Here is a 24,474-nt window from a genome sequence, read left to right as displayed (position 1 = left end):
TCTAAAATTTCCCCTGGCCTGGGTGCCCTTTCTCACTTTCTGCACAGATAGAGGGAAAAAAGAATGTATGAGGCAAAACAAAGTATTTTGTATAGAAAACCATTAACTGTTAAGAGCTGACATTTATCTTATCAAAATAAAAAAATTGGGTGGGGGTCCGGCACTTCAAAGGAGTGAGAAGGAGTTTCCCATTTTCAGAAAATATATTATTAGTCCTTGGTAATAGTTCTAAGAACCATTAATAGATACTTGTATGTTGTATATACTTAAGAGTCGTCTTCTCGCCTGTTTATCCTTTGTAAAAAGCAAAAGATCTTATGTTTGTTTACGTCTAAAACAGTTCATTCCAAATATGTATAATTACAATAATTATTTACTACTTAATTTAATTGTCATAATGTTACATTTCATTAAAGGCACCTTTCCTACATTTCTGCCAAATCTCTCCCTTTAGTTTCTGAGATGATCAGGCTGCCTAAATTTTTGCTGCAGGTGTTAAAATGCTTTATAAATACATTTCATCCAACAAATATTAAAAACGCCTCTCCTGTGCAAAATTCTATGCAGGGAGCTGGGAGGAATGCCATGATGCAAAGAGAAAAAGACAACGTTCTGATTTCACAAGTGTTGAAATGACATGGCGGGGGACACAGTATCAATAGATCAACCCATCATCTCAAACCGAAATTGGCATTCACACTTCTCTGAAAATGTTTTCTTAACTAGTCAGTCCATGGGCTGAATCTAGGCACTTTCATAAATGTCAGCTTTAGGTACTCGATTTAACGTCTCATTTTATGTGGAAAGTTGTTTCATTATTAAATTAAATGTCAACTGAATGTCCCCTTTAATGTACTGGAAAAGAATGTGGAAGAAAATAAAGACTAGAAAACTAAACAGAAGCTTTTAAGGACAGGACTACACACACACACACACACACACACACGCACGCACGCACGCACACACACCTTATAGCCATGGCTGAAAAGGGATGGGTATTTTGTTTTCTTTTGGGGGGGGGGGAGTATAGATGACACACAATGTCACATTAGTTTCAGGTGTACAACACAGTGATAGGACAAGTGTGCACATTATGCTGCACCCCCCACAAGTGTAGCCACCACCTGTCTCCACACAACACTGTTACAACACCACTGACTATTCCCTATGCTGTGCCTTTAAGGGATGCTTATCTTTAGTAGGAGGACAAAAACATATTTTGGCATTCCTGTTCCTAAAGAGTTAGCAGTTTCCACTTTTTCTGACAATAAGAAGACTGTCATTTAACTCCTTTCTGTTTTTAACAGCTTTCTTTCTCCTTCCTATCTGAATCTCAATGACCCTACTTAGCATTCCAGTGAAACCGATCCATACAAAGTTTATGAACACAGCCACGGGGCTAGAAATGGAGACTTTCACTGTGGGCACACGTCAGGCCCATAGTAGCAGGAATAACTGCCTGCTTCTCTTCCTGGCTCTCCCCCTTCTTAGAGCTCAATGTTAATAAAAACACTGATACAATTAATGTACTGCATGGGGGGGGGGGGGGGGGGACTGATCACATTTCCAAAGATAAGAACTATAGCAAAAAAGGAAGTATCACCATGTCATAATTGGTATATTGGTCTAATTTTTAACCTTTAGAAGTGTTCAAACAGTTTACAAAATGTTCACTAGCTTAGATTTCCAACAACCAGGATCTAAAGTTAAAGATCATCAAAAAATTCAAGTGGATTCTACATGGTGTAGGGGGAAACATTTTGTAAATTTTCAGGCCATGCCTTCCTCATTTAAGAAAAACACTACACCGATGTTTCTAGTGTATGTTCAGTTAATTTTAGGTCTCTCTCTTCAGTTTCCTGGAATTGAGGGGTGGCACTCCTCATCTTTTTTTTGTTTGTTTTAAACTACTTTGAAATGAATGATAATGCCTTTTAAAAAGATAACTAGCAAATAAAAAAGACTCAAGAAAAAGTAAATATATATCGCAATTACCTTTGGCCTGGTCCAAAGTCGTCACCTTCAGGCATTTCTGCCCTGTATAAAAATAATGGCCGAGTGGACACGTCTGTAGCCTTGTGTGCTACAATGGCTTCTTCTCCACTCAACAGCAAGTGTCCCGGGGGAAGATCCCTAGCCTTCAAGTTCTTTCCCTTTTGAAAAAAAAAGGGCTCCTCCCTTCTTCAGAAAGTAGGTGTTTACAAACATCCAAAGCACCTGCCTGCCTTGAATGAAGCTAGGAGCCGGGTTATTATGACTGTCCCCTTCTAAAAATAAATAGGTCACCTCTTACTCCCAGTACCGTGACAGGCAGCTGGGAGCAAGCATTTTCTCTCCAGTGGTGTGAGAAGGTGTCACCGCCCAGCTATTAACCTTTATTGGGATGACTTCACCTAGACCTGCCCACCCTTTTTCTTTCCTATTTCTTGTTTTCTTATCCTGGCATGACGAGGCACCCACTGAAGGGTGGCATGGCCATGGGGAGCCTAAAACTTCAGCCTGGGCCATCATATCTCCGACTCAGAGGAGGAGGCTGGGGGCAGACAGTGACATGGGCTGGACGTGCCAGAGGTGAGAGCCTTGTTTGTTCTGAGAATGCTCAGCCACTCAGCAAGAGGTCGTTTACTCCAAAGGGGAAAAAAAAGAGAGAGAGAGAGAAACACACACCAAGAACAATTGTGTTTTGAGGGACACTGTTTTGCAAGAAAATCTTCCTTTGGGTCATCTCGATTTCTCAACCCAGAATGGGTATGGACACAAATGAGCCCGTGTGTTCTTTTGGGCAACAGGGCTCCTCCCACAGATTCCCCTCTGTCATCAGAGAGCAAGCAGCCTGACATTGGCACACGGCTGGGCCGCGTGCCCAAGATATTTTTATAGCTTGGCTCATCATAACATATGTGTAATCAATCACCAAGTACCCTCATTTGCTGCAGCTTCTATGAGCAGGACAAAAATCACTTCAATTTTTCCTGCTTCTAAAGAGGCTAGAAGGTTGCACCTAGGTGGTCAAAAGGTACAAACTTCCAGTTATAAAATAAGTAAGTCCTGGGGGGTGTAATGTACAGCATGGTGATGACAGAGTATAACACTGTATCGTGTATTTGAAAGGTGCTGAGAAAATGGACCTTAAAAGTGCTCATCACAAGAAAAAAAAATTGTAACTGTGCGTGTGGATGTTAACTCGACATCATGTTGATCACTTCTCAGTACATATGAATATCAAATCACTATGTTGTGCACCTGAAATGCACATGTTATATGCCAATTATATCTCAATTTAAAAAAGAAAGTATAGCTCCTTCTTCATTTAAAAAAAAAAAGGCTAAGAAAAATATTACCGAGATTCTTTTAGGAATATACCCTAAAAGCTTTGCATAAAAAGTTGAGATCATTTTTTTTTTTCCTGATTAGGAACATTAGGTAAAGTAGTAAGCAGGATCTAATTATGAAGAGACAATATACTTTTCGGGTGCCTGGGTGGCTTGGTTGGTTAAGCGTCTGACACTTGATTTCAGCTTAAGTCACGATCTCATGATTTTTGAGATCGAGCCCCATGTCAGGCTCTGCACTGAACATGGAGGCTGCTTAAGATTCTCTCTCCTCCCTCCCTCCCTCCCTCTCTCTCTCTCTCTCTCTCTCTCTCTCTCTCTCTCTCTCTCTCTCTCGTGTGCTCTCTCTCCCCCTCCCTTCCCCCCCCCCCACAATGTGCTCTCTCTCTCTCTCAAAACAAATAGAAACAGGGATGCCTGGGTGGCTCAGTCGGTTAAGCGTCTGACTTCGCCTTAGGTCATGGTCTCACAGTTAGTGGGTTCGAGCCCCATGTCGGGCTCTGTGCTGACAGCTCGGAGCCTGGAGCCTGCTTCGGATTCTGTGTCTCCCTCTCTCTCTACCCCTCCCCTACTTGTTCTCTCTCTCTTTCAAAAAATAAATGTTAAAAAATAAAAGAAAGAAAGAAAACGCTTTACTTTTAAAAACATGTGTGTTCCATGGGGCACCTGAGTGGCTCAGTGGTTAAGTGTCCACCTTCGGCTCAGGTCATGATCTCAGGTTCGTGAGTTCAAGCCCCGTGTCGGGCTCTGTGCGGGCAGCCTGGAGCCTGCTTCAGATTCTGTGTCTGCCTCTCTTTCTGCTCTACCCCACTCATGCTGTCTCTCTCTCTCAAAAAATAAATAAACATTAAAAAAAAATTTTAGATGTGTATGTCCCATTGTTACTACATAGCAATTTATCTACATTTAATGTATATTTGACATTTATGTGTGTCGAAGTGATTTCTAGAGCATTAAAGAACTGAAGGGTTGAAGCAGATAACATATTAATCTGCTTTCTTTGGGATAGTGTCAGCTGTTTTGTGACACACGCATGTCACAAATTCTGACAATTTCTTTAATACCTCACACAAGATTGAAAGCTCCAGACTTCAAAGTCTGAGGTTAAGTCAGTGCAGATACTCAAACACATAACTCAAACACTTTTGACCTTGAAAGAAAACAGTCATAGCAGAGTTCTGAAAATCAGGTTTTGCAAATGCCTCTCAGACCCAAAGCAGGGTGCTGTATTGTTAGAAAAGTTGCAACACTGCAAACATTATCAGTGAGAATATTTCAGCACTGTTTCTAAAGTTTGTTTATTTATTTTGAGAGAGAGCACACGCAGCGTGGATGTATGTACATGAGCGGGGAGGGGGTAAGGGGCAGAGAAACAGGGAGAGAGAGAATCCCAAGCAGGCTCCGTACTGTCAGCATGGAGCCCAACATGGGCCTCAACCTCGCCGTCTTCAAGATCATGACCTGAGCCAAAACCAGTGTCAGAGGCTGAACCAACTGAGCCACCCAGGTTCCCACTCAGCACTTGACACTTATCAACGCCAAAAAGCTAATTCTACGATCTAACTCTCAATTTTAACAATTCTATCCCATTAGTTTTAACTCTTGTTCCCCTAAACTCCCAGTTTACTATTTTTTGAATATCTGAGTGCATGGGCACCTGGGTTGCTCAGTCAGTTGAGCATATGACTTCAGCTCACGTCGTGATCTCACAGTTTGTAAGTTCGACCCCGCATCTCAAGCCCTGCATCGGGCTCACTGCAGCCAACACAGAGCCTGCTTCAGATCCTCTGTCTCCCTCTTTCTCTGCTCCTCCCGTTTGCTCATGTGGGCTCTTGCTCTCTCTCTCTCTCTCTCTCTCTCAAAAATAAAATAGGGGTGCCTGGATGGCTCAGTCGGTTAAGTGTCCGACTTCAGCTCAGGTCACGATCTCGCGGTCCGTGAGTTCGAGCCCCGCATCGGGCTCTGGGCTGATGGCTCAGAGCCTGGAGCCTGCTTCTGATTCTGTGTCTCCCTCTCTCTCTGCCCCTCCCCCATTCATGCTCTGTCTCTCTCTATCTCAAAAATAAACATTAAAAAAAATTTTTTTTAATAAAAAAAATAAAATAAATAAACATTTGAACTTTTGAGTATAGCTGTCATCAAACTTAGTTGGTTAGTTACTACAGAACTAAATGTATTCCTGAAATGCGCTTCTCAGTTCAAAGGACAACTGATTAGTGTCCCAACAGATGACTTACTACTAATATGAAATATTTATTAAAATACTTCCTTTAAGTACTCCTTCATGCATTTTTAAATTACTTGCTCCAACAATGGATCCTCCTTTAGGTATTAATGTGTGAGCTTCTGAAATTCACAAGGATGGGGGGGGGGGGGGGAGCAGGGACAACACGGTAACAGAAACCAGAGTGTAGCTACATCGCTGACACAGCGGGTGGCTTCCTAAGGTCGGTGACACCTCCAGCCCTGTGGGGGGCTGGGGTTGCAAGGGTCTCCTCGGCACTGCTGACCTGCAATTCACTGGGCATCCTGGACGAAAGGACTCCCAGCATACAGACGTGGGAGAAACCCTGAGGGCCCCAGAAGCCATCCAACATTTTGGGTGCTGAAGAAAAGGGGCCCGGCAAAGTCAGGTGACCCACCGTCGACCAATCAGGAGAGACCCGAGTGCAGAGTATTCTTTTCACTTCTCCAGCTGAACAGACAGCAGAAGCCACGCATTCTGGCGAAAGCTCGTGTGCCACACACTTCCACAGTTCAAGTTGTCTTGCATCCATACTCTCCCCAAATCTGTCTACATTCGGTTTCAGTAGTATATGTTAAACAAGCATTTTTATTTCCTTTGCAGTTCAGTCGTATAGGATGACCTAAGGAAATCGCTGCCATATCAAAGCTAATTGTCCACTTTTCTTGATGTTGCTTTTTCTCTTCACATAATCATTGGTCTGACTTTTTTCTTCCCACTCTTCTATAGCAGCATTCACTAAGGCTCTGGAACTTTCTATCAGAGACAATAGGAGGGATCCTCCCTCTCTTGGAGGTTACAGGGCAATATTATCACGAATGGCCAAGTGCTGGGTACCGGTGCAGGAGGGGGGAGTCACTGGTGCACAGAAAATTACTAAGATAGGGAGGGTGATTCTTTGCCAAGCCGACCTGATGGCATTCTTGCTGAAGGGAGGCCAAGGTGGTCAGATATTACCCGGGGAGTTGGGAGATGAGGAATTTGGTCAGAGACTGAGGATGATCAGATGTCAAGGGTGAGGGGTTCCCGCTAAACGGACCTGACAGGACTCCTGCTAAAACTGGGTTCTTGAGGGGGTGCCTAGCTAGCTCAGTTGGAGGAGGAAGCAATGCTTGATCTTGGGGTTGTGAGTTTTAGCCCCTTGTTGGGTGTAGAGATTACTTAAATAAATAAAAACTTAAAAACAAGCAAGCAAACTGGGTTCTTGAGAACATACCCAAGGATATAGCCTAGATGCAAAAGAGCTCAGAGGAGGCTGACCAAAGAGTCTTTGTCACCTCCTAAGAACAGGCACATTCTTATTTCTTCTATCACCGTTCAGTGCTACAGAACCGTATGGACCCTAGAGATGCACCGTCCAATATGGCAGCCACCCAGCACAGGAACTGTGGCTAGTGCAGGCTTTCAAGACACAGAAAAAAAAGAATGTAAAATATCTCATTACTAATTTTCATATTGACTACATGTCGTGATGAGATTTGGGGTGTATCAATCAAGTAAAATATATTATTAAAATTACTTTCACTTCTTTTTTATTTTTTGCTGCGGCTACTAGAAATTTTAAATGTTATACGTCACGTGTATTGCATTTCTAGTGCTCTGTACAGCTTTAGAACTTTAATTCTCTATTTCTCTTGCCAAAATGGGTTTAAGTTAGAAATAAAACAAAAGTTACCGTGAGAGCAGACTGGCTAACACAATCTTACCAACTGCTTCAGGAACATTTCCAGAATTGCTTTTCATCAAAAGGGATAAGGGTAGAGATTTACAAAAGATCTATCAATAGGACAGTACTAAGAAGAGTCCATGGAGCATTTACTCCATCTGCCAGAATCTTCTCCATCCCTCCTTCCCCCCAGCCTCTGAAGACAAGGATAAGATCCCACAGGTAACTTCTTCAAGGCCAGGGTGCATCCCAAGGTCTTGATTCCCTCCCTTCTACTCTTCTCCAATTTGTGCCAAAATTATCCCATCTCCTTCTTGCCTTCAGGACCTTTCCAAATTCTACTGGCTCTTTCTCTCAGCCACAGATCTATCCAGGCCTCTTCCAGAAACCTTATCACTGAGCACACATCTCCAAGTTACTAACCTTTGTCTTCTGTTCTTCAAGCGAAAGGTCCTAACCAATGGCCCGTGATCAAGTCACTCCTCACCAATTACAACCTACCTCCTGCCCCCACCATGACTCCGGTACTGCTCTTCAAATGCAGCTGATACTGTTCATCCCATCTGACTTGACCTCCTGGGGGCCCTTCACTGCAGCCCGCTTCCCTCTGTCCTGGCACTGTCCCCATGCTTGGCTCAAAGACTCCACTTCCTGTGCTCAGCTCCAGCTTGTCTCAACATTCCTTCTTGGTCTCTCTAGGTGCCCTTCTTCTAACTGGCTCTTCAGCGCTGGTGATCACGAGGACAGGGCTTCCCCACCCTCGGCCACTCTAACTCCGCAGGCCAGGGATGTGCCATGAACCTGCTCCCAGATGCTGCTGATGCTGCTGACGGGGGACCCACACTTGGAGAGCGTAGTCCCAGCGTTCTAACACCGGCCAAGTCCCCTCTCATGCTATATGATCTCCTTTAGGAAATCTCTCTCTTCCCAGCCTTTAGCCCCCCCCCCCCCACTTGTAGGCCCAAATCTATATTCCCCATCAAACATGCCCCAGAATTCCAAGCCCATATGTCCTACCGCCCACCAGCCGTGGTCTGACTGGCTCATGGAAACTGTTCCTATCTCTTCCCTCTCGCGTCCAGTGGTATAAAATAGGTAGTTGGGGCCAGTGGTGGGGGGAGCCTCGGCACCATGGAAATTGGCAAATGCTACAAATCGGCTGCCTGATCCCCACCCGTTGTGAGTCAGTTGCTCGAAATTTACCCACACGCCACCGATCACTCACCATCTTCACCTGTGCTACGTTAATTAAACAAGGAGGCCGTTAGACCGAAATGGTTCTCACGCTTTAGCAGCACACTTTCACAAACCCAAACGTGAGCCTACAAATGCCTCAAGGGTAATCTAAGGAGGACCGATCTCAAGCAGCCAGTAGGCTTTCCAAAAGAAGGGAGTCGCCTGAGCTCCGTATAAGCAATCAGATCATTGCCTTGCTTGGCTCCTACAGAATCTCTAGCACAGTCTTTCCCTGGGTCCCGTCAGGGCAGTGCTCCAGCCACTTCCAGCGTGGTGCCGCCTGATTCAAACTGGCTTTCGTGCAGATAAACTCTTCAAATGTATAGTGTGCCTCGATTTATCCTTTTGACTCCCGAAGTCCCACCAGGATCTCCAAATACCACATCCAAAGAGGACGCACCATCTCTGCCCCTTGCCCTTCCCTTACGCTTTTCTATTTCTTGCCTTTTTTAGAAAGGAGTCCCTCGGGGCGCCTGGGTGGCTCAGTTGTTTAAGTGTCTGACTTCAGCTCAGGTCACAATCTCCCTGTGGGTTCGAGCCCCGCATCGGGCTCTGAGCTGTCAGCACAGCTGAAGCAAGCTGCAGCCTGCTTCGGATTGTGTGTGTGTGTGTGTGTGTGTGTGTGTGTGTGTGTGTGTGTGTGTGTGTGTCCCCCTCCCCCACTTGTGCTCTGTCTCTCTCAAAAATAAACATTAAAAATTTTTTTAAAAAAGTAATCCCTCATATCATTCTCAGTGCCATGATTCTGATGCATTTTCTCCATAAAGTTTAGCAATATGTCATCTTACTACCTGTTTACACATCAGCTGTTTACACACCAGCTGTCCGAATCTCTCCCTCTCAGAGCAGGCAATGACCCCTCCTGTCCATTACTGTATCTCAGCAATGGTTGAGCTAGATCCTGAAACAGAACTAGTATTTTTTTTATTAATTTGAGAAAGAGAGAGAGTGAGCATGAGTGGGGAAGAGGCAGAGAGAGAGAAAGAGGGAGAGAGAGAGAATCCGCACTGTCGGCACAGAGCCCAATGTGGGGCTCAAACCCACAAACCGCGAGATCATGGCCTGAGCCAAACGTCAGACCTGAGCCAAGATCATGGCCTGAGCCAAGAGTCGGACAATTAACCAACTGAGCCACCCAGGTGCTCCATGAACAAACTGATATTTTTAGGTGATGTTATTAATGAATATTAATTATGTGAGTAAAGAAATGTTCCAACAAATATATACAAATTGCTCTTGTAATAAAAGAAATTGTTTTTATTTTTTATTTATTAATTTAAAAAAAAAATTTTTTTTAACGTTTATTTATTTTTGAGACAGAGAGAGACAGAGCATGAATGGGGGAGGGTCAGAGAGTGGGAGACACAGAATCCGAAACGGGCTCCAGGCTCTGAGCTGTCAGCACAGAGCCCGACGCGGGGCTCGAACCCACGGACGGCGAGATCATGACCTGAGCCGAAGTCGGCCGCTTAACCAACTGAGCCACCCAGGCGCCCCAAGAAATTGTTTTTAAAATACAAAAAAGAAAGATGACTTTTAAATGGAAGGGGAATTCTTCTGTAGCTTGCTATCATTAATGAAAAATATTCTTTAAAAAATGTTTTTTAAGAAAAAAAAAAAAAATCCCTGCTCTTTCACTTGGGAAACAGGGCCTTCAGAAGCACATCCCCAGCAGAAATCTCAGGCTTCAGGATTCTCACTTAAGCCAGGCCAGTAACAGTCCCCCTCTTTGAGGAGCTGTTTGGTAGCAGACATATATTGGTTGAAAGAATGAGGGAAAGAGAACCCAAGTGAGCGAGACTGCCCTGCACCCAGTGACTCAAAAGTGTAAGAATTGCCAGGGCACCGGGGTGGCGCTAGTCGGTTGAACGTCCGGCTTTGGCTCGGGTCATGATCTGGGGGTTTGTGGGTTCGAGCCGCGCATCGGGCTCTGTGCTGTCCCTGCAGAGCCTGCTTCGGACCCTCTGTCTCCCTCCTTCTGGGCCCTTCCCCCACTTGGCTCTCTCTCCCTCTCTCAAAAATAAATAAACATTTACCTAAATCAAAAAAAAAAAAAAAAAAAAAAGGTCAGAAGTCCCTTTGTCCGTCTTCCTCATCTCCCACCGAAGGCTCCCCGTGTTGCCAAGAGAGAATGTTTCCCAGGACAATTCAGAGTATGCATTATGTGCTTTGCAGAAGTGGAAAAGAGGTATGGGACTAGGATCAAAGCCAGTATATTTTTGGAATAAAGTAAAAGAGAAACATTTCCTTTAGATAAAACAAAAACAAAAACAAAAAGAAAAAACCAAGGGATCAGATGACCCTATATGTATGTGGTGTTAGTCACAGCACTCAGTAATCCGGTGAATAATCACAACACTCACCCTAACGAGAGGGTCGGTACCGTCTCTCTTGCTCTCCGGCTGGCGGAGTCACACAGAGACCTGTCCTTGGTGCCTTTCAGAGCAACGGAGACTTTGTTTCCCCAAATGCTATGTTATGACAAACTTTAGTACAGAAAAGATACAACAACCAAAAAGAGTTACCCAGGTTTAAATGGGAGCCAGGGCACTGAAACATGGCCTCAATCCCACCCCCCTACCCCCGCCCCCCCAAACACAGCCCCTGAATCCAGTCCTTGGAAATCCAGAGTTCCTCCAGGTACTCCAGTGGAAAATCTACGACCTAGATCATCTGGATAGCCTGGAAGAGAAAGTGGAAACTTTTTTCCTTGGTCTCTTTTCAAAATAATGAGAACAGAATCAACCCAGTTACCCATTTTATCTTTTTCCTTTTTTTTTAAGCTTAGCACATGGAGTGTTTTCTTCAAATTTCTTTTCATCCAAAAATAGCCGGTACTCTAAAACCATAGCACCCCTGAAGACATGGCACCCCTGAAGTCCCTGCCCTCCAGTTTTCTGGTTGACCTTCCTTCTTTTTCTGGAGGTATCCCTGTAGTCACCCTATTTCCCAGCCTAGGACAGTCCCCAGCTGCACCTCATGTCCTGGTATGATCAATAACGGACCCCTTCGTGCTCATCAGTTTAGGCCACCAACTTTCAGGACCCAATACAGCACCATTTTCTTACCCCTATTTCTTGGAACTTCCATTGTATTAGGTTGTGCTAGAATGTCACATAATTTGTTAGGGTCTCAGTAGGGACCCCAACTGGACCCAACGTCGCCACAAACCCTCAGGCTGGCCAGCGGGTGACTCTCACACCCTTCCTGTCTGGTCCATGCCACACCTGCCATCTGACCCTGTCATGGGTTGAACTGTGCCCACCCCCAAAGTGGTGTGATGAAATAAAGCTTCATGAAGGATGGCATGTGACGAAGGACGGCAACAGGGGAGAAGAGTCAGCAAATGGCCGGAGGGAAAGAGGGTCAAGGAATGGAAAGAAGACGGGGGTAGAAAGGCTACTAGGGAACAGACTCAAGAGCCTCCAAGAATCGTGTCCTGTGCCAGCTGTGTCCCTGTCACGTTGATCTCTATGAGGGAACACTAATGTCCTAAATTTCTGACCAAATATGTTTCTTCTCAATAAAAGTTCATTATGCAGTTGACCCTTGAACAACATGGGTCCACTTATATATGAATTTTTTTCCAATCCATACAGTACAGGACTGTAAATGTATTTTCTCTTATGATTTCCTTAATAACATTTTGTTTTCTCTAGCACTTTATTGTAAGAATACAGCATATAACACATCTACAAAATGTGTGTTAATCACCCCTTTATGGGCTCAGTAAGGCTTCTGGCCAACAGTATGCTATTAGTAAAGTTTTTGAGGAGTTAGAAGTTATATGTGGATTTTTTCAACGGTGTAGGGAGCTGGCACCCCTAACACTCTCATTGTTCTAGAGCCAACTGTTTCTTGGTAAGCTGGGATATACAGGAGTTGTCAACCACTGGGATCCACGAAGTGAAGCGTGAACATGGCAAGTAACCCTTTTGAGTAGTCAGTGGGATCACAACAGGAAGGGTCGGGGGTAAGGGATGATGGGGGAGAAGAGCAGGAAGTTGAAATGAACAGAGAGTAGGAGCGTAGCCTCAGGAAAAACACTGACAGAAGGAAGAAGCAGCAATCTGGCAATGGCTTAAGGAAGACCAGGGAAAAAGACTGTGTGAAACAGGGAGGGTGCTGGGACCTCACGCGTCACATCACCCTATGGCACTGGCTTGTTTTTTGTTGCGTCCTGCGTTTCTTGAGACCCACTTTGTGGCACTAAACGTGGCCGCTACAAACTCTGGTTTGTGATCTCCTCTCAGAGCGCCTGTTGGTCACCTGTGACTGGTTTCTTTCCTACTTACTTCCTCACCCCTTCTCTCCTTAAAACAGTTGACATGCCTCTGGATCAAGCTAATTTCTTTCTCTCTTCCTCCCATCCATCCCCAAACTACCCTCCCCCCCCAAAAAAAAGAGAAAGAAAAACTTATAAAACTCCAGGAGGAATATACCTACTGACAAAAATCAAAGTCGAATGTTATCATTGGTTCAAACGTCCCTCCGCAGAAGACACCTGTCCTGCGATGTCTTGCTCACTTGCTTCTTTAAAGCTCTCTTCTAAGTCTGCACGTGTATTTCGGGGGGTGAAGGTCCTCGACAGAGAATCTCTGGTTCCAAGAAACTTAGAACAAATAGCCACAGGAGAGAAAGAACTCTGGCAGGCCCCACTGCTCTTAGCAAACATCAGGAAATGGAAAATTTCTGGCCGCAAATTGCAGACACAGAGGTCTGTGTGGACGGTAAGGATCGGGGTGACTCTACAAGAGTGACACACAGCTCAAAACAAACTGCACCTCTTGAACTTTTTAAAAACATAACCAAAGACGGCCATCGTAACTTTCTGTTTAACTATGGCTTGCGTAAGACGTTTGTTATATGTTGATCGTCCTTATCATATTTTGCTTATGTCAGTGTCAAAAATTATTTTTCGTTCCTTAAATAGCACCTGATAAGATGCTTCCTGGCTATACATTCCCCCAGTATTTTGTGGAGAAGCCAAACAAAAATGAAGACTTTTCAGTTCAACAGTCCTACGATAGTTAATCATTATTTCCATATTACTTTTGAGGTTACAGGTTGGGTGACCAGAAAGTTTCCTAGTCCCTTTTCACGGTGTGCCATCTGGCCCTGTTGTGGCCTTGGCTGGGGGAGCTCCCCCTGCTGAGGCAGCCTGAGGATGAGAGATCTCCTCAGACACTGCGAGAACCTCTCCTCCAGGCAAGGGGGTATTTTTGAAGAGGAACCAACCCCTTTAGAAGCATTTGCAACAAGAAAAGCTGAACAGCTCGTGGTCTTGATAAGTGGGAAAGAGGAGGGCCTTAAGAGACCTCACAATTTCTGCTTGGAAGGGAAGGGCAAGTCCCTCCGGTAACCTAACGGGATGGCGTCTCCCTATTGCCTCAACCACCGTCTGATAATAAACCTGATCTCTCGGAAATGTGGTTTGCCTCCTTTAGGCTGCTCAGGCTTCCAAATGATATGCTAACAGCAACTTTACGGTGTCCCATTAGTGACATCATGTCTATCAGGGTGTGAGTAAAACCTCTTTGGTGACTAGCAAAACAATGACCTTTAAAAAAAGAGAGAAATAAACCCAAATGTGAACCTTAAAGAGCCTTGGAAGGGAAACCGGATCCAGTGAGCCTCTCATGGTGTTCATCCCTGACTTCCTGTCTCCAGGAATTCCTATGAGAGGTTTCCTCCAGCATCCACAGCTTCTCTCCCATAAGCATACACAAATTTGTTTTAATACCTGTTAAATTTCGGAATGATTTTAGACTCATAGGAGAGTGGCAAAGATAGTACAGAGCTCCAACACACCCCCCACCTAGTTTCCCTGGGTTAACATCTTTTATTAATACGGTACACTTGTCAAAAACTAAACCCAACACTGGTATATCACCATGACCTGAACCCCAGACTCATTTGTATTTCCCCAGTTCCCACCCACACTCACTCTTTTTCTCTTCCAGGAGCCCGTCTGAGGCGCCATATTGGGTTTGGTCACCGTAGAGTCTCAGTCTCCTCTGGTCTGAGACTTGCTCAGTCTTGCCTTGGTTTTATGACCTTCATGGCTTTGAGGAGTATCTTGTAGACATCAGGTATTCTGGAGAACGCCCCTCATTTTAGATTTGTCTGATGTTTTTCTCATGATTAGATGGAGATTGTGGCTTTTGGGGAAAAAGATCACGGAGATGAAGGGCCCTTCTCCTGACATCATGTCAGGGGTCCATGAGGTCCACATGACTTCTCCCTGCTGATGTTAACTTGCTCACTTGGATAAAGGCGTGTTTGCCAGGCTTCTCCACTGGAAGGTTATTGCTTTTCCCTTTCCATGCTACAGTCTTCGGGAAGCAAGACTGAGTGCAACTCACATTCAAGGGGCAGGGAGGGCTGCACAAAGACACAAAGCTCTGCCTCCTGAATGGGGCAGTGATGACTATACATACTATTTGAAATTCCTCTGCAAAGTAGATTTGTCTCCCTCCCTCATTCACTTATTTATTCAATCATTTGTATCAGTGAAGACACATTACTGATGGCGATGCTCCAATTGTGCCAGCCACAAACTGGTTGCTGCCCACCTGCCCTTTCCGAGGACTCCTCGCCTCTTCAGAGACCTGCAGAGGCCACCTCGCTGCCCTCTTAGCCCTGCTCCCCTTGACCTACCCAACCTTGGCCCGCACTCTCCGGCTGAGCCCGGTGCTAACCACACTGCACCCCGTGTTCCCCAAGAGCCCCCAAGATTATCTTGCTTCCCTCCCACCCGGTGTCAGCACCAGCCAAGAGGCAATGCCAGGACCGGACCCAGCAGTCAGAGGTGGGCTGACCCAGGGCAACAGAAGCCTGTGCACCCATCTCCTTGGACATATGCAAGACAGGGCACTGGGCACGCTCCTTGGGGGAAGCAGTGTCCTTGGAGGTGAGCTGTGAGCATGTGTGAGCTACTCCCAAGGTGTTCTCAGGAAAGCCGTGACAACCTGCCGTTTTTTCCCTTACTCTGAAAACACTTCCAGGATTGAAACCAAGTTCAGGTTTCCTTTCCACGTGTGCCATTTGCCCTTACCTTTCATGTTTCTTTCCTATTTTGAGTATTAGAGGAAGTTCATGGTTTAAAAATGGAAACGAGACTTGGCTTCTTACCTGCACCTACTTTTAGCATCGAACCATGGCAACGCCACACACACAGTTCATCATAAATTTCCATAGTGGATTCGCACTGCCAGATGCTGCTTTCAATCTGCTTATTTATAACCAACATGAATTGTTTATATCAAAGTTGACTTAACGAGACAATGAAATCACAAGTCGTATCGAAAACTGTGGAGGGCATGACTCACTTAAGACTCCTCCTGATCTGGCTTCTGTGGCCATCACAAGCAGTCAAAATCTAAAACCACCTCGAGTCCGAAATAGAAGCACAGAGCAAGGGACACACCATGTCAGAGGCTGTAACAGAGGCCAGGAAGCACCAGCTGTGGATGGATGTGCAAGAGGGGACACCATGTGTACCTAGTCTCAGGATGATGAGTCCCCTTCTCTCCCCATGAGAGCGCAACTGTCCTCAAGTGAGATGGACTGGGAGTCTCACCAAAATGAGAAACAGCTGTTCCCAGGCTCTTCGCCATTTACAAACCCTGAGGGCAAAAGCGAGGCTCCTCCTGGGAGGGTTATTAACCAGGGTTCATTCCCAAGGAGGGACCTCAGAATCCACCATGGGGTAACCGTCATCCCTTTAAAACATACTTTGCTTTGTTTCACTTGAAACTAACCCTCAAAAAGAGGATATGGCCACATGCTTGTGCTCTAACTCAATCTGTCATGTACGAGGGCTGCAACTTGAATTTCTTTACCGTGAGTAGAAAAGAGCTCGGGGAAGAAGAATGGTGGAAATGACATCCATCAATGGGAAGCTTTTAGATGTCATGGGGGTTACTCAATAGAATTGGTAAAATAAAATAAAATAAAATAAAATAAAATAAAATAAAATAAAATAAAATAAAATAAAATAAAATAAAATAAAATAAAATAAAATAATTTACTGAAAAAGTAACATAGCAAGCGGTCACATGATAAAGACTGACGGGCAGATTGGTGGCTGCCAGAGGCAGGGGTTGGCGAGATTGGGTGAAAGTGGACAAGGGGCCCAAAAGTCCAGTTATAGGGTAAATAAGTTCTGGGGACACAACACACAGCCTGATGACTATAGTTAATAACATCATACGTTTGCTAAGAGAGCAGGTCTTAGTAGATAAGAGAGTTCTCGTCCCACGGAAGAAAAATTTGTAACTGTATGAGGTGAAGAGTGTTCATTAAACTTATTGTGGTCATCATTTTGCAAAATTCCATACATCTACCCATTATGTTGTACCTTTTAAACTTACGCAGTGTCGTGTCAGTTATATTTCGATAAAACTGGGGGAAACAGATAAAACAGAGACCGATCAAAACAGTTGTTTACCGCTTGGTACAATTTCCAAGCGGTGACTGATTTTCCAAGTGACTGATTTTTTTTTTTTTAAAGAGCTCCATCACAACTAGGAGTGACGACAACCTGGAAAATGGGTTACTCTCAAAAAGTGGCCCTGGTTTCAACAGAATGGACGTGGAGGGAGACCTGGAAAAGGAGCATTTTCAAGCTGACACATGACGTAAACAAGACGTGAGTTTATGTTATCAACATAACTAAATTAGCCAACAGTGATTTTAGAGTGACTGTAACCAGTATGAGTAGAAAACTGGGCCCTTTAAATTGATATGCCTGGAAGCCCATACATTCCAGGTGGCCAAAAGCTTTTCTTGGATCCTGGCAGCTAGGAGGGCATTGCATCCGAGGTCCCTCGGTGTTGGCGCATGCTGTGTTCCAAGTGGAATGGAAAATCATCGAAATAGTTAGCTCTGGCTAGGTGTGGAGACCAGGACCAGCTCATCATGATCGAGGAAGAAGAGGCCGGTAGGGATGAGAGCCGGCACAGGTTCAAGGGGATGATGGGGTGGGGGGGGGGGGGCTGTCTAGCACATATCCTGGAGCCAAACAGGTTTACTGATTGAATGCAGAGAATAAGGGACACAGTGAAAACAAGCAGAACTTCAATCTACTCACTTGTACACACAATTTTTTTTTTTTTTTAATTTGGAGAGAGAGAGAATGAGTGAGTGGGGAAGAGGGGCAGAGGGAGAGAGAGAGAGAATCCCAAGCAGGCTCCGTGCTCAGCACAGAGCCCAACATGGGGCTTGATCCCATGACCCTGGGATGATGAAATCAAGAGTTGGATGCTCAACCGACTGAGCCACCGGGGACCCCATGAACGCGTAATTTTGAAGAACATCTAATGGCAGTGGGATCCGTAACATATTAAAACAGGTTGGAAAACTTTTCTGTCCACAGCCACATAGTAAATATTCAAAGGTTTGCTGGCCATATGGTCTCTTCACAACTACTCAACTCCGCTACTGTAAATAGACCATAAGTGCAAGCCAGTTTGCTGACCCTTGTATTTCACACACATGCACAGCCCTACAAATTATTTTTAAAAATGCGTCAGGGTCCCTGGGGGGCTCACCGGCTTACAGCGTCTGGTTTCGGCTCGGGTCATGATCTCGCAGTTTGTGAGTTCGCGCCCCGCGTCGGGCTCTCTGCTGTCAGTGCGGCACCCACTCCGGATCCTCCGTCCCCCTCACTCTCTGAGCCTTCCCCACTTGTGCCCTCTCTCTCTCTCTCTCAAAAATAAAACATTAAATACAAAGAATGTGTCTATTTGTAACCGATTAAAGAAAACCATGTCAAAGGAACTATCACCCCAATATTATTAGTGATTATCTCTAGGATTCTTATTTTGTGCGCGTTAAGTATTTTCAAAACTTTTCCCACACATGTATTCCTTTTGCGATCATATAAAATCTACACATCAAAAGAAAGCGAGCCTGAAATTCTACTCTTAAAATCCACAAAGGATTTAATCCTTTCTGGGATTCCGTGTTTTGGTGCCCTGTCACTGATCAGACTTTTTATAATGGTGATTATTTAATATAAAAATGCTTCTTAAAAAGGTCATCAGCAAGTAAGTTTTTACAACGGTAGCTAATCAGAAAATAACCTGTGGTTGTATTTCTGAGAACCAGAGGGTGTCTGTGTAAGGAAGGGGGAAAGTTGTTTTTACTGCATTGGCCGAGTCCCTGGAAAAGATTGCATCTTGAATTAGCAGCTTGACTGTCTGCTGTCCAGATAAATATTGTGTTGCTATGACTGAACAGTGTCCTGCCACGTGGGTCATCCTGCCGTATAATTAGCCTCTTATCATATCAGGTGCAAATCAAACCGGCAGCCCTCGCTGGCAGTGTGGTAATTTAACAAACCAGAAACACTCTTTTCATGTATCAACATCTGATTGAATAACATCACCAGCCCGCTGAGGACACCTGAGGACTGTTTTTGCAGCCCTGCTCAACAGTCAGCTGAACCTGAGAACACAAACGTCGAGTTCCCAGCGATTGCAGCTACTTTCCTCAATTCTTCTTCAGGCCTTTAACTGCATCATTGCACGTTCCGTCAGTCCACCCGAGGTGTCACAAGGTAGAGGGGGAAACTGAACCTTAAGTGTCTTTCGGATGCGCAGACAGTATCCTCAGCACCGCCACCCGCACCCCGCCCCGCGATTCGTGTTTATCCCGCATGGTGGTCAGGTGCATCTTCAACCTCTGTTTCCATCACCATCGATCAAGTCTAAGCAAAGCCTAACGTAGCTCGCCCCGCGTCTAGAGGGCTGCACGCTATACTCCCGCTCCTGCTCCCACGCCCACGCCCCAAACCTGCCATCGTTTGAGACGGCTCTTCCTGCCCCAGAAGGCCAGACTGCCTGGAAAGGTCTACCTGCCCTCTGCCCACTCCGCCTTGTCCTCGTCCTCCCTTCTACCTCCGGGAAACCCACCCTGACTACAGTCCTCCCCTCTGTTTCTCAAGTTTGACTTCACAAGGGTATTGTAACGCAGAGTCTCTGGCATCTGACCCCCTCACCGTGCCGGGCAAAGTGCATGTGCTCCGAGGGGCAATTCTGGCACAGGAACCCTGGGGCCAGCCTGCCTGGGTTCGGATGCTGGCTCTATGACCTACTGGCTGTGTGATCTCAGGCAAGTTACCTAACCTCTCTGTGCTTGATTCCTCATTGGGAAAGTGGGGTAATAGTAGCATTTCACACAGTTGTGAAGACTTCACGCGTATGTAATTGTTAAGTAGCCTGGATTCAGGATAGCAGGGTGGATGAGAATATAATCACATGTAAAACACTGGGAAGACTGCAGGCATTCCGTCTCACGTAAGTGTTTCCTTTAAAAAAAAACACCCAACGGGAAAATAATTAAAAATTAAATTAAAAAACACCCAAGAGATGAACAGTTTCCACCTCACCTACTCCACCTTGCTCTCTCCAAGCACAATGATCTTTCCTTTCTCTGACTTTCATCAGCATATCAACACAAGGAAGGAAGGAAGGTTTAGATCTCCTGTTTCTTCATTTTTGATCCCTCGTTACCGCTGGCCAGCTCACCCCCTCTCCCCATGACAGATGATAATAACAGCAGCCAAGGAGTGTTTATTATGTATCAAGGACTTTATGTTAATTGTTTCATATAATCCTTAAAATGTCTTGAGGAAGGGGGTGTCTGGGTGGCTGAGTCAGCTGAGTATCCGACTCCTGATTTTGGCTCGGGTCATGATCTCATGGTTTGTGAGATTGAGCCCTGCACTCAATCAGGCTCTGCACTCACAGGGTGAAGCCTGCTTGGGATTCTCTCTCTCTCCCCCTATCTCTCTGTTCCTCCCCTGCTCGTTCATGCTCTCTCTCTCTCTTTCAAAATCAATGAATAAACTTAAAAAAAAAAAAAAGGGGTCTTGAAGAATGGTACACAGATACAGAGACTGTGCCCACACAGAGCTTATCAGTGGCTGAGCCAGGGCTGTTCTCCTGCTCTTGGACCACCCATTGGCTCATGCCACAGTTCCAGACTCATCATAGATATTATTAATTACACAGTTCGGTTAAATGATTCATTTATTGATGCCACTGGCTGGCCACGCGGTAGGAGGGCAAAGAGGAGAAATGGTCCCTATCATCCCCAAGTGGAATTCAGGCAAATCAACAAGAGATTACAGAGCAATGTGATCGGTGCCATGGTGACGGGAAGGCACCGAGTGACATGGAGTCACAAGGCGAGCGTGAGACAGGCCTGGGGGGTGTGGCGAGCAGAGGGGCTTCCCTGGGAAATGATGTCTCAGGGACAGTGAAGCAAGGGTTGGGGCCAGGGGCGAGAGGAGGAATTCGAGGCGGAAACAAGACACTCAGGCACATGTGACAGCCTCAAAGGAACTAAAGGGGTTGTGAAAAGGTTTACTCCCCAAGCGTTAAACAAAGTTGCTTTTAACGAATTAGGTGCTGGACTGCTCTGAGTTGGGCTTCTCTTTCCCAGCACACGCAGCGAGCAGAATGATGAGGAAGACTTCCCAGGCTCCTTTACACCCGAGGAAATGGCAGTGGTTACATATGAGACAATCAGGGGATGTGTCGGACCCTTTCCTGTACAGGGACTGCTGGGAGGGAGGAAATGGACCTATGACCTCCTCGGCCTTAGAAATCTCCCTTGAAAGATGGACACAGGAAGCCAGACACGGAGATCAGACAAGGTACCTGACACCCAACAGAAACCCAATGACAATGAATGTTACTAAGTCTGTTACTGGAGTCTTTGGGTGTCGAGGTGGTTAACACAGTTTCTAGAACATCAGAGGCTTTATCTCAGTTCAAAAGTTTTTTTTTTTTCCTTTTGTTTCCTTATTCTGGGTCTCCATGCAGCCAATAGATAATTGCTAAAGCAATTACCTAGATGCCATTTAAAAATTTTTTTGCACGGCCACCTGGGTGGCTCAGTCCATTGAACAGCTGACTTCAGCTCAGGTCATGATCTCACAGTTCAGGAGTTCAGGCCCCGTGCTGGGTTCTGTGTGGACAGCTCACAGCCCAGAGCCTGCTTCGGATTCTGTGTCTCCTTCTCTCTCTGCCCCTCCCTCACTCATGTTCTCTTTCTCTCTCAATAAATGAATAAACATTAAAAAAAATTTTTTTAAATTTATTTTGCAAAGAGTACCTGTATGATCATCATATTTTTCAAGACACTTTTGCAAATTACCTGAACATGAAGATAACTGCATGAATCCTCTGCATGAAGTTATGGCTGGAGTGACCACAGTCTAAGTCAGCCTTGAGAAAGCAAGAGGGGTTCCTTCAGTGTTTGTCAGTATCTTTGTTTTGTAACCTCTTCTAGCTCATATAACAGAGCTCGTGTAAAAAATACTGTGGTGAAATTTAAAACAATGACAACTTTGAATATAGATATAATTTAGAATTATTTCACCCCACAAAATAAATAGCAAATCCCAACAGAAACTCAAACAGGAATTCATACAATATGCTACCTGAATTCATTGCATGTGGCACTTCGGAAAGATCTATAAAAGGTGAAAAACTTTTAGGAGGATGCGTTCATCCTGGATTCTAGACTTTAGAGTTGAAGGGAATTTGCAAAGGACTGAAATGCATACTCCAGCAGTTGTCAAGACAAACCCAGAAGTCAAAGTTTCTCTTAACCGTTTAACCCAAGAGTTTGATCACTACCCCATTCTTCCCCACCTCCCAGGACAAATGGCAAATTTCGAGTGGGGAGGAAGTAAGTCAAAGGCAGGTCAACCTAGATGTCTCCAGGTCTAAGCATTTCTTGACTGATGCTCAGGATATGATAAGCGGCAGAAGTCCAACAGAGAGCCCAAGGTGGTTATGGTGCTATTTCACAGCCACGTGGGTCTAGAACTTGAATGACCAATATTATCAGCTGAGGTTTCTAGTGGCAAGACTGACTTATTCTGGCTGGTCTGAACAGAAAAGGAATTCTCGAAAGGGTAGCTCAGGGAGTACCAGAAGGGCCAGAAAACCAGGTCACAAACACTGCTGAAATCTCACCACAGAACTGTTCCATCAGAAATACCAGTGGAAGCACCCGGGCAGCCCACAGAATGCTGGGCACTCTAGAACCTTCACCACTGCAACCTTGGCGAATGCATGTAATGACTGCCGTCCTCACCAGAGTGGATTCCTTTAAGCCTGCTTTCTTCATTACCAGCTTCTAATTCAAAATGGCGTCCACAGGGTGCCTGGGTGGCTCAGTCAGTTAAACGTCTGACTGTTGACCGCATCTCAGGTCTTGATCTCAGGGTCGTGATTTCAAGCCCTGCCTTGGCCCCCACACTGGGCGTGGAGCCTCCTTTAAACAAATAAAATAACCAAAAGGTGTCCGGGCATGTGGTGAAGCTGGGTTACATGGGTACCCCTTGGCTTCAATGAAGCCTGGGAAAATGAGCTCCGGCTTCTGTGTGAAACGTCACCATCTCCCAGGACAGAAAATTCCCCGTCATGGGTCTTCAGAAGGTCTACGCAGCCAGAAAGAATGACGTTATGTTCCCTACACCCACTGATTTACAATAAGGAACATTTTAACACCGACAAAAATGAGCATCACAGTATGTTCAGAGCGGCTGAGACTTGAATTATGTGTGAGGACTACACTGTCTACACATACTCTAAGAACCGAGAGAGCCACTGGCTTGAAGCCGTGTGGAGGGATACCCGCCCCCCCCAAGGTTATCATCTGAAGTGCATAGCACTCCATGCTGGCCCAGCCCTGCTGGAGAGCGATGATGTATAGAGCGGGCGGAGAGGAGAGATTACCCTGCTCATTCCAGCCACCCTTATCAAGGCCAAGGCAACCATGTGATAATGTGTGAATGAATCAGAAGGGGTAGCCCGGGTATTTCTGTACTCAGAGCAACATTCAGACTTCAATTCCAGCCAGCTCTCATTTTCCTCTTTTGGGTTTTTACTAGTCACTTTCCACGTGAGACTCAGAAACCCCACCTTATTAACTTGCTGAGAGGAGAACCCCCCGCTCAGAATCGTGCCCTGTACCAGGGACTGCTACACCGGTAAAATATCCCTGCCAGACTTCCGAAAGGCAAGGTCTTCTGGTACCATTTTTCTTCCTCTGGAAATGATGGTCTCTTTGTGGGAGTCGGATCACTCATTCATTCATCAAGCATTTTTACTGAGCGCTTATTAAGGGCCCGGGGTACACAGGAGTGGATAAGGAGGCATGGTCTCTGCTTCATGGAGCTTCCTCGGTGTCAGAGAAGCTGGATATTCAACAAGTGAAGACACGGGCATATAAAGACCCATTTTGTTAGGGGCTGTGAGAAGGTGGGTCCTAAGGAGGTAGCATTTAAACCAGAACACCTCCATTGCTTTTCCTTCCCCTCTCCCTCGAATATACACAAATGTATTTACAGTCAGCATCAGTCCTTACAAGATCCGAGTGCTTTTCTTGATCTCAGTGATGCCAAGGGCAGAGAGTGCGCCTGCCACAAGACGGGGGGCGTGGTTGCTGAATGCACACCGTGCTGGAGTGGACAGGAGTGCTAGCTGCCATGAGTAACTGATTTCAGATTGCCCAGGAGCCCGCCAGGGTTTGACAAATCCTTCTCTCTCCTTTGGGCCCCACCTCTCCACCCCGCCCCCCCCCCCCAACCCATTTCACTCCTCTTGCTCGAAATGGACCATCCACACGCTGGGATGGAGGGACGTTTTCAGGCCAGCTTTCAAGAAGGAAGACACCTGCCTCTTCCCAGAGGCGGCCTTGAAATCAGTGAGTCACCGCCTCGTTCCCTGAGAGAAGCTCTCACAAAATGCCCTGAAGCTGGACGGTGTTGACAGGACCCAGACTCACTCCTCCCGTCTTCAAAGATGAAGAATCTGATTACTCACGGTGGCAACAAAAAGGATATGGGTTATTAGCACGAGAGAGATCCCCTCACAAAACACGACATCACAAACCTGGTTCTGCCCTGGGACCTGGACACATTTCACTGCTCCCAAGGTGCCACCGAGACGCCCAGGTCTCAGGACACA

General features: G+C 45.7%; 1 protein-coding gene across 2 annotated transcripts in view; it reads right to left on the bottom strand.

Moving 5' to 3' along the window:
• The window catches only part of RETREG1 (reticulophagy regulator 1), a 129,982-nt gene that overhangs the window by 36,541 nt on the left and 68,967 nt on the right, over nucleotides 1-24,474 (bottom strand). Inside the window, exon 1 of one of the 2 annotated variants that reach the window (XM_042952912.1) lies at nucleotides 1,996-2,138. The exons of the other annotated variant lie outside the window; for it this stretch is intronic. Coding sequence (XP_042808846.1) covers nucleotides 1,996-2,030 — 35 coding nt within the window. The 5' untranslated portion in view covers nucleotides 2,031-2,138. Of the gene's footprint in view, nucleotides 1-1,995; nucleotides 2,139-24,474 lie in introns of those variants that run through there. 2 annotated transcript variants of the gene reach the window in all.

Source organism: Panthera leo, chromosome A1 (assembly GCF_018350215.1).
Source record: "Panthera leo isolate Ple1 chromosome A1, P.leo_Ple1_pat1.1, whole genome shotgun sequence".
Lineage (NCBI taxonomy): Eukaryota > Metazoa > Chordata > Mammalia > Carnivora > Felidae > Panthera > Panthera leo.
Note: the sequence above shows the minus strand (reverse complement) of the source record. Positions and strands in the feature narration are given on the sequence as shown.